General features: G+C 39.9%; 1 protein-coding gene across 1 annotated transcript in view; it reads left to right on the forward strand.

The window, feature by feature from the left end:
* The window catches only part of X11L (amyloid-beta A4 precursor protein-binding family A member X11L), a 572,323-nt gene extending 564,489 nt beyond the window's left edge, over positions 1 to 7,834 (forward strand). The window contains exons 20-24 of the mRNA XM_080270416.1: positions 3,620 to 3,640; positions 5,157 to 5,369; positions 6,771 to 6,890; positions 7,125 to 7,265; positions 7,721 to 7,834. Coding sequence (XP_080126542.1) covers positions 3,620 to 3,640; positions 5,157 to 5,369; positions 6,771 to 6,890; positions 7,125 to 7,265; positions 7,721 to 7,792 — 567 coding nt within the window. The 3' untranslated portion in view covers positions 7,793 to 7,834. The remainder of the gene's footprint in view (positions 1 to 3,619; positions 3,641 to 5,156; positions 5,370 to 6,770; positions 6,891 to 7,124; positions 7,266 to 7,720) is intronic.
* The last annotated feature ends 1,894 nt before the right edge of the window (positions 7,835 to 9,728 follow it).

A 9,728-nucleotide genomic window follows, 5' to 3' on the forward strand; every position in this document is an offset into this window, starting at 1 on the left:
AAAGAGTAATGAATGACATCAGTGGGCGATATAAGAACGTAGGAGTAATTCTGTCATCATTAAATGCCATGATTGGAACGAATAGTTTGGACGATTTTGTTAAGTTACCAGTGAGCCCCAAGAGCCTGAGAGTGGTGATTAAGTCCCTGCGCTTGTTTTGTATGAAGCACATTAGCACTCAAATGCCAGTTTTGCACTCAACTGAATTTTTAGTTTTCATTATTGCTTTTTCTATGCTGCTTTGGTCCTGATTTTGAATGATGCTTGAGTATTAACCATGACAGTTGTGTGGTTGGATGGAAAATTAAGTCCTTATCCATGAACACATTTTAAAATATTCCTGCTAATGCTTGGTGGTTTTATGTAGCTTAGGAGAGACTTTTTGAATTAAAAGGATTAGATATGACAGGCTTTAACCCCGACCTTGATAAATGTCCCTCAAATAAAATGAAAGTCTGGCATTAGCTGATACAAAGGAACGAAAGAAATACTTTAGCTGAAAGGGCTAAGGGAAGGAATCCGTTAACCCCTTCGCCATAATCACATCACGTAACCCCGTCTTTGCCTTGGTGTATCACAACATCAGTGTATTCTTCCACAGTGTTGGTGCTGATGCCAGCACGAGGCTATCATAAACTCACTACCGCATTCACCTCCAACACATCAGTTGAATAGTGTGGTACACATGTACCATGCATAGTTGCTGTGGCGTGCCACTGACACCTTTTGTGTGGTACACAGGTACCACAAAACAGTACTGCAATGCAGAAGGGGTTAAATATTATTTTTGCTTCTGTCAGTTTTTCATTTGAAGATGGGCATAGTTACTGAAAGGGTTAATGAAGGCTGTATATAAATCCTACAGTTCCAGAAGTCTCCTGTAAGCTGAGTAACGTCATAAGGAATTAGCAGGAATAAAAATATAGAATCAATTATAGTGAAGAAGTAAGCAGGTCGAGTCTTGGGTAATGTTTAAGGAGAAAGTTGTTGGCAGACGTTGGAACAGTAAGTTAGTGTGTATAGGAGCATTATAAGTACTTTAGAGTGTGCATTTGAAATATTTATTGGAAGTATTTATACACATATATTGATCCCAAGCCTTTCAGTAAGATGACTTCCTTTGTTCTTGCTGTCTCCAGGTTTTATTCAGCCTAGTGGAGGCTTTTTAGTTTGAAAGCATTAGACATGGCCTTGATTAGCCTCTTTGCTACCAGGGTGTTCTTGTGGTCTGAGTAAAAGTCAGGTAGTGGCAAGAAGGAAATAAAAATTAGCATCAGGCTGAAGGGGTTGAATATATTATATGGACAGAGGTATTTGTCTTGATGTATAATTTTAGAGTAAGATGCGTAATTTCAACCCTTTCAGTTTGGTGATATTTTATTTTTGCCTTCTCCAGATTATTATATTCAGCTCAGGGTAGCCTCTGAACTGGAGGGGTTCAATAAAACCATTAATCCTTTCACAACTCGGGTGCTCCTCCAAGCTGAATAAGACTGCCTGGTAGCGGTAAGAAAAGGAATGACATGATCATGCTGAAGGGGCTGATATTTGTCCCTGTTTAAGCTAGACAGTTTTACAGCATATCTTTTCCTGGGTGAATGAGTCTTCTCGCTGACATCTAAGGGCCATATTCTTGTCAGCTTAGGAGGTCTTTCAGCATCTCTTCCTTGGTGATGTGTTTTACAGTTTGTGTCAGGGTTTCACTGTGCCATGAATTGCACAGTTTGAAGAGTTTTACCCACATATGGAAATGAGAGAGTCACAGTTAATGAAATTTAAGAGAAGACTCCCCAGAGTTAGGCTGGGGAAGACTTGGGGACATAGTCCTGCTTTGGGACCTTCAGGATAGTTGCTTGGGAAGGGAAGAGGCTCAAGATTCTGACATACAGTGAACTACCATCAGTACTTAACAAAAGGTCAACATGTGCTAGCATGGTTTGTGGTTGTTAGATGTAATTATAACAGTGTAAGAAGATACAACAGGTTTAGCTTGAACTTTCTTCAGACTTGTAGCTTCTTTGTAACATTTCCATATGTGGGTAAGTCTTCCATTTTGGGGCTAACACTTTGATATTCTTTTATTTGTGTTCCTGGTGTAGCCAGACTGGATTAACAACATACAGCAATATTAATGGCATCACTACAGTCATATCTTCTGTTCTTTCTACCACCAGATAATTTTACTCAGTTTAGGAGAGACATTAAACTCATAAGGTGGGTGGGGAATTTCCCCATTGTTTCAAGAGGTCTGTCCCAAACTGATAAAATTGTGTGGCGGTAGTTGGAATGGATCGGTAAAAGACTACTGGATTTTAGGATTAACTTGCCTGCAGCAGAAGCAGAGTTACATGGGAGAGATACTCAAGAACCTCCTAAACTGGTGAGAATTGAAGGCTTGAAATTGTATTAATAAAACTTAAAATTGCAAAGGGGAAAGCAAGCCTATAATTCTTATTTTTATTTCAGAAACTTGTGACAAAGACAAAATGTGTATTATTTTGTTGCTGGCTGCACTCGGTGATGTGGAATGCATGTCAGTCACATCTGCATGTATGTAAGTTCCATAAATAACTGTTGGAAGTATGGGGCTTTCGTGTTCGCAGAATATAGTTTAAATTTACGGCCCAAAATTCCTAATGCTTAAAACTCAAAAACAGAAGGGGATGGAAAGTCCCATCAAACACATTTCATCATCATGTTTGAGTTGCCTTCGCCCCACATTAGAGTGCAGTCAGTAATGATCATTGAGCCCAGATGTGCTCCTTGTTGAGCACTTGAGAAATTATTTTACGAAATGGTAGCTTGCTTGCATTTTCGACACTCGGATTAAAAAGTACAGCCCTTAGTCTTAACAGTTGTTGGCAGTGGAGAGCCCCCACGCCCAGTCCTGTACACTCGTCGGGTAAGGAGGTTTCCTAGCACTTTTTCCCTACTTCATTATTTCTTTATCTGATATATTGATGTATTTTATTATTTATTCATATTCATCATTTAGCCACCTATGTCTCAGAGCTCACTAGCTGAGTAAGACAGTACTGTCCCTTTCCATCTCTCTAACATTTCTCTATGACAAGCATCATACTCTTGTATTAATCTTATGTTGCAGCTCAGCATTCAAGATGGAGAGATGGCAGTTTTTGGTCAGGTTAAAATGGACTGTGTATACTATATTAAATATGTAACCTGTTAATAAAAAGAAGTATAATATTAATAATTTCTAAAAAATGAGATTACTAAGCTATGGAATGCAGAACAGACCATTTAGGAAGAGGTGTGAGAGAGCCTCTGGCTAATGGGTGTAGAGCCAATTGGTTCATATTCTTGGTTGAGAAGGCTCCCTGGCAGCTCCTCCTTACTGGTTTCAGCACATAGCACATTGTTGTTGTCTTGTATATATGTTATTTATGCAACAAATTTTGATACAAAAGACAAAATAATAGAAGGGATCAGTGTACACTTTGATCAAAAGGAAGAGGTGCTAGGAAGCCTTGTGAGCTGATGAGAGTACCACCTCAATCCCTTTGACCAGTCAGTTTTCAATGAGTGGTTGCCAGTCAGCTGTGAGCAAAAGCGTATTCTAACGGGGGTCTCAAATCTCTTGTGCCGCCCCACACCACAGGAGCTTTATATCTCAAAAACGGTGAGTAGCGCAGCTCTGCAGTGGGTCCTCGTTATAAGTCAGTGTTGTTTATTACACCCCAGTTGGAGTGACAAACTTGCCATGCATGGAGGTGCAGTTCCTAAGAGATGACTGGAAGTTTTTAAATTAGGTATTGCCATTACGGGAATAGACTGATCATTTAAACTTTATTGCACTGAAATTTAGCCTAAAACCTCAAGCCCCAATGCATTGCAGGGGGTTGGGATTTAATTTGGAAGTATTTCTTGTAGTGAGAGAGTTAATTAAGACTGCCTAACCCCTCCAGTCCAAGAAGTGTCCATAAACTACCCATGGAGGTAGGAAGTCTAAAACAGTACTGATGTCATCAGAGCAAATGGGCTAATCCCATGCATCAAATGATTCCTTTTATTTTGTACTTGGTGCTGGTGCTGGATGCCTTCATGCAGTGGCACTGATGTAACTGGGGCAGCACAACAATCCATTAAGTTCCTCCCTTTCCCCTGAAAGGGAGATGGAGGCCTGCAGGAGAAGTGCAACTGCAGCTTGCATTCAGGTGAACCTTGGGCTACAAGTATTTTATTGTTGCTTTCTCCAGATGATTCTCTTTAATTCTGGATAGACTTCCTACTAAAGGAGTTACAGTATGGTCTTTATTAATTCCCTCAGTAAGAGATGCCTTTTCTAAACTGAACTGTCTTCAGCAAGAACATACTAATGTAATTATATAATCTAATTCAAGTGCTTCAGTCCACAGAAAATTACAACAAATAAAATTTCAGTTCTACCATACAAAACTGGTTTCCCTTATTTTACAGTACCCCTTGTATGGTGATATATATATACAGTATATTTATTTGTTGGAACACTTGCTGTTATTGGAACAGGAGTTGTGATAATTTATAAAACAGAAAATGTCATGAGATATTGGAATTCATCTTTTTAAAAAAGTTTTTATAGTTTGTAGCCCATGGCCGACTTATAGCGAGGACCGCCTGTACTTTTCAGGGGGAAGTGAGGTTTGAATTAGCAGGTTTGATGGAAAAAAGTTTTACTGTGAATTAAAATTTGCAGGCTTGTACAAAATTTCTCTATCCTAGGTACTCCAATGTACTGCGGAATCCTAGCTGCCTGGAATGAGACCTATGATAACTGTTTTGTATCCCTGACGATGGTTTTCAAGAGCTGTTCAGTTTTTTTAGACCTTTTTTGGTACGTATAGTGTGCGATCTGTGTCACGATTTCTTTACCACATCCGCCATTCATAGTAACGGCTGCTGAATTGGTGGGAGTAGACATTTATAGAGAGCCATGACATTTTTCCGTTTGCTTCTCTGTGCTTTGCCATCGGTGTACCTAAATTGCTCTGCCACTTATCATCTGTGCTTTGTGGTAAGGCTTTGTTTTGAATCATTTTACCTTATATTAATTTTTTCTGTTCAGCAGTAGTCGTGCACCCAGATTTTTCACCTAGTTTAGCAGTTTCTCCTTTGATTGACTTCCCTTCCATGAGTGAGGGCATGGCATTCTCTTTCAGGTGGTTGTACCGAAGATGAAGAGTGAGATTCTGGGCGTGGTGGTGGTGGAGAGTGGCTGGGGGTCAATGGTGCCCACGGTGGTCATTGCCAACCTCTCCCCGACTGGCGCGGCTGCCAAATGTGGTCAGTTGAACATTGGTGACCAGATTATTGCCATTAATGGGGTCTCCCTCGTTGGACTCCCACTCTCCACCTGTCAGAACTATATCAAGGTGAGTTCCTGGTTGAGATTTTAGCCTGGGATTGAGATTTTGGTATGGGAGGATTGTTAGAAGTCAAGAAGAGCATTGGAAAAAGTGTGAGAGTTTGATGTGAGACTTTGGTGTGGTGTGGGTGTTATATTTTGTTGTGGTGTGGGTGTTAGAAAGTTAAGAGGAGAGCAGTGGAAATGGTGTGAAACTGGTATGGCATGAGTGTTAGATGGTAGGAGGAAGAGATGTGGAAATTATGTAAGACTTTGGTATGAGTGTAAGAAATGAGTAAGAGGAGTGGCAGTGGTGTGAAATTTTGGTATGGCATGAGTGTTAGATGCCTAAAGGAAGATCAGTGGACGTAGGACTGTTGAATATGTGTGAGGTGCATAAATAGCTCACTGAGGAGTGTTTGGAAGGGTAACCACAAGGAAGAGCTAAAATTCTCTTTCTCTGTGGTTTTGGACAACACAGCACAGCCTTGGATATTGCACAAAAATAAGGCTTAGATATTTATGAAAGACTAAGAGGTTGAAGTAGATGAAGTGGGGGGAGGGAGAGGGAAGGGGAGACCGAGGATGAGGTGGAGGGATAGAATTGAGAGGTATATGAGAGAGGGGGGAGTGAGTTGGGGGAAGGCAGTCAAATGGTGTATCACAGAGCAACTTGGAGGTGTTTTGTCTGCGGCCATGCTTTGTGAGAGTAAAGCATCAGGCTATAGATAGATATTTAAATGCTCACTATGAATGTCAGTTGTGAATGCTGTGGTCTGTTATAACCTAGTTTCCTCTAACATCATCCTAGCTTTCTTAGGTCCCTGTTTTCATTGGGTAAGGAGGCTTTCTAGCACCTCCTCTTCAGGGATTTGTTTTTGGATGTGGTTGGTTAATACCTTTTTGCATGTTGTCTGTGCAGAGTATGGCAATATTGAAAGGATTTATGTAGGACAGACACAGACAGTCAGGTGTAATAAGTGAAACAGATCGTTTAGGAAAAGGTGATAGAGAGCTTTCTTAAAGTGCTTGAAAATTGCAGAGAGGATGTGTATGTACTGTAGAATTTCTTTAACCATATAGAATTAATGGGGATGGACTAGGAGAGTGTATGAACGAGGTGGGTGGGTGTGGGGGGAGGGGGTTGTTGAGAGAGAAATATATCCAATTGGAGCCTTTATAAACCATACGATAACTGGAAATAATGGGTGGGAGGGAGACACTGCTTAAAGCTTGAATTCCATACTTTCTCATCAAAGAATTCAAGCTGTAAGCTGTGTCTCTCCCACCCAACGTTTCTCTCTCTCTCTCTCTCTCTCTCTCTCTCTCTCTCTCTCTCTCCTCACAGTAGTTTCGCCTCAACATCATTTCCACTTTTTTTTTTAAATGAATCATGTACATTTAACTAATTCTTTTTAAATATTTTCAGAATACAAAATATAACACAGCAGTGAAGCTAACAGTGGTTCCCTGCCCTCCCGTAGTTGAGGTCAAGATACGAAGACCCGACACCAAATATCAATTAGGTTTCTCTGTACAAAATGGTGTAGTAAGTATCATGGGTTGCATTTGTGATAGTTTAGAACAGATCCCTCACTTCAAGAACCACAGGTATTCCTTCCAGATCTTATCTTTTATTCAAAAATTCAACCAGTATTCCTTCCAGGTTTTACACGCTTGAATAGAATAGTCCTTCCTAATTTTCTGTTGTGTTCTTAAATGAAATAAATACTCCTTCCATAACTGAAGCTCTGTCCCTAAATACAATAAATCTTGTTTCCAGATCTGCAGTTTATTAAGAGGGGGTATCGCAGAACGAGGTGGTGTCCGTGTGGGTCACCGCATTATTGATATTAATAGCCAGTCAGTGGTCGCTGTTCCTCATGAAAAGATAGTCAACCTTTTAGCAACCTCTGTTGGGGAGGTAAGTGTGATATCTAACCAATGTTCTTTGCCTTGCCAGTTTTAAATGTTGTCCCAGGCTCAATCTCAATAAGAACTTGGTGGATTGCAGGCTGAAGTTGCCCCCTTCCTGATGTTCACCATTCTTCTTTCAGAGGATAAGCCCCGGTAGGGAATGAATTTGACGTTTGTATAACTAGGGAGCAAAGAGGCATGTTTATATTGGTGCAGCTGTGCAAAGATGGTAATGAATTTTCTTCAGTTTCCACCCTGCCCTCCTAAAGGAGGATGGATTGCAAGAGAAGGGTTATGCCAGCCTGCAGTCTACTGGGTTCATGTTCAGATGAACCTTGGGACACAACAGCAAACAGTATTGAGTTGCATTCCCGGTACTTTAGCTACGTATGAAAGATACTCTGTGTACCTGTCAGCTTTGGCAATATTTTAACGTAATTTTGCTCTCACCTTTTCTTCCAGATCCGAATGAAAACTATGCCTACTTCAATTTTCCGCCTTTTAACCGGTCAGGAGACGCCACAATACATCTAGTGCTTCTTGATCTTTACCACCCTCACCACGGGGGGGCTCCAAGCAAGTATCAACTCTCTTCACTCTCCAATTTGCAGCAACATAAATCCCTTCCCCTTCCATGGATACATTGAGGTATTTGATTTAGGCCACAAGACTATTACATTAAGCTGAGGGGAATTATAATCATCAAAAGCTTCAGAATTTTCTCCATTTGAATTTAATTGTTTCAGTGTGGGTGATGCTTGTTTTAGTTTATTCCTAGTAGTTCCAACCCCAGGCTCATCTGCAACTTGAACCCAGTGGACTGCAGGCTGACGTTACCCTCATCCTGGAGTCCACCATCCTCCTTTTGGGGGCTAGGGAAGTAGTTGAGGGATAATTTGTATAGCCAGGCAGTTGAGCCACCTGGTTGTATCAGTGCCACCACATGAAGGCACCAAAATGAGAATGAAATGAAATAGACATCCCCTTTTTCAGTAAGATAGTTTTAGGAGTCCTCATGTTTTCCTCATCTAAATTGTAATAGTCTTGATATAGCCTGAAAAAATATAGCCAAACGCATCCATGGCAGAGAAAGAAACATACAAGTGTGTTTGGACAAAATACAAAACTAACTTCTTTTGTTTTCCCAAGAGACTACAAAAAATAATATGTAGGGAATGGTTTTGATATTGAGGTGTGAGTAATATTAGATACAGTAATGGTATTGAGTAAGATAAGAACCTTGTAAATTAACCAAGCAGCAGTACGCGTATATACAGTATGTCCTTGTTATAAGTCAGATTGGGTTTGTTATTAATATCATTGTTATTATTATTATTATTATTATTATTTTATTATTGTTTTTATTATTATTACTACTACTGCTACTACTATTGCTATTCATTTATAATTATTGTTTCTTAATTTTCACATATGACAAAAGGTACCTACTAATCCTTTGAGTCCCATACCATACTTTTCATTTTCTGTTTGCAATATCCAGACTCTTTTATTCAGCATAGAGATACACTGAAACTGGAGGGGTTGGATAGTCATCATTAACTCCTTCAGTACAAGATGTCTCACAGAAGATGAAAAAATAAAAAATAAAGGTAGCAAGAAAAAACTAAGAAATAAAATTATATCCATATTTAACTGCCATGCGATTCCTTTATTATTATCATTTTCATTATTATTTTTATTTTTTTTTCCAGTTTCCTCTTATGTATACAGGATCTGTCAAAAATAGTCTGAAGATTTTAATTTAGAGTGAGGGGTGCAGGATGTTTCAGGAAGGTTTCAATTAGCTTTAGCACTTTCATAATTTAGAGTTTTTGCAATGACTAGACTACAGGAATTTGGAACTGAGAGGTGCGGAAGTGTCTAGTATGGGGATAATTCAGAGAGAGCCAATTTTACAAGCACATATTCACTTCCCCCCAGCTTGCTCGAGAACGAGCCTGAAGGCATCAGTGCATCACCCATTGTTTGTGTTAATCGAAATCCATCCATCATCCAATCCTATGTTGCCCCATTAGGAGCGTAGGAGGACCCTGGGACTAGGCAGATTGGTCCTGACATTTAAGATGACAGTCACTATTAAAAAATCATGTTAAAGGTGATCAGAGCCTTACTGATATGTTTTATGTCCCTCACACTAAAATGAAATCCCCATGGTACTTATGGTAAATCATGTAAGTCCCACTTTTGTAATAGTATGTGGTCTGTAAGCAGCGCATCACCAGAAACTCGCCTGGCTGTGTCATAGGTTTTGTGGGGATGGGTCAGTCTGGTGGTGTGGGCATGTGTTTGTGGGAGTAGGAGATTAATAAATGATGCAGTGCCAAGCAAACCATCCCAACAACACATGAGAAATCATCCGGCGAAGTGAACGAGGAGTGTTATACATGGACCACCTACTGTTTTTTTTTTTTTTTTTTTTTTTTTTTTTCCAGATCATCGGGGGAAGAGA

This window comes from Coenobita brevimanus, chromosome 40 (assembly GCF_032717465.1).
Source record: "Coenobita brevimanus isolate Jiangsu-jjx chromosome 40, ASM3271746v2, whole genome shotgun sequence".
NCBI classification, from domain to species: domain Eukaryota; kingdom Metazoa; phylum Arthropoda; class Malacostraca; order Decapoda; family Coenobitidae; genus Coenobita; species Coenobita brevimanus.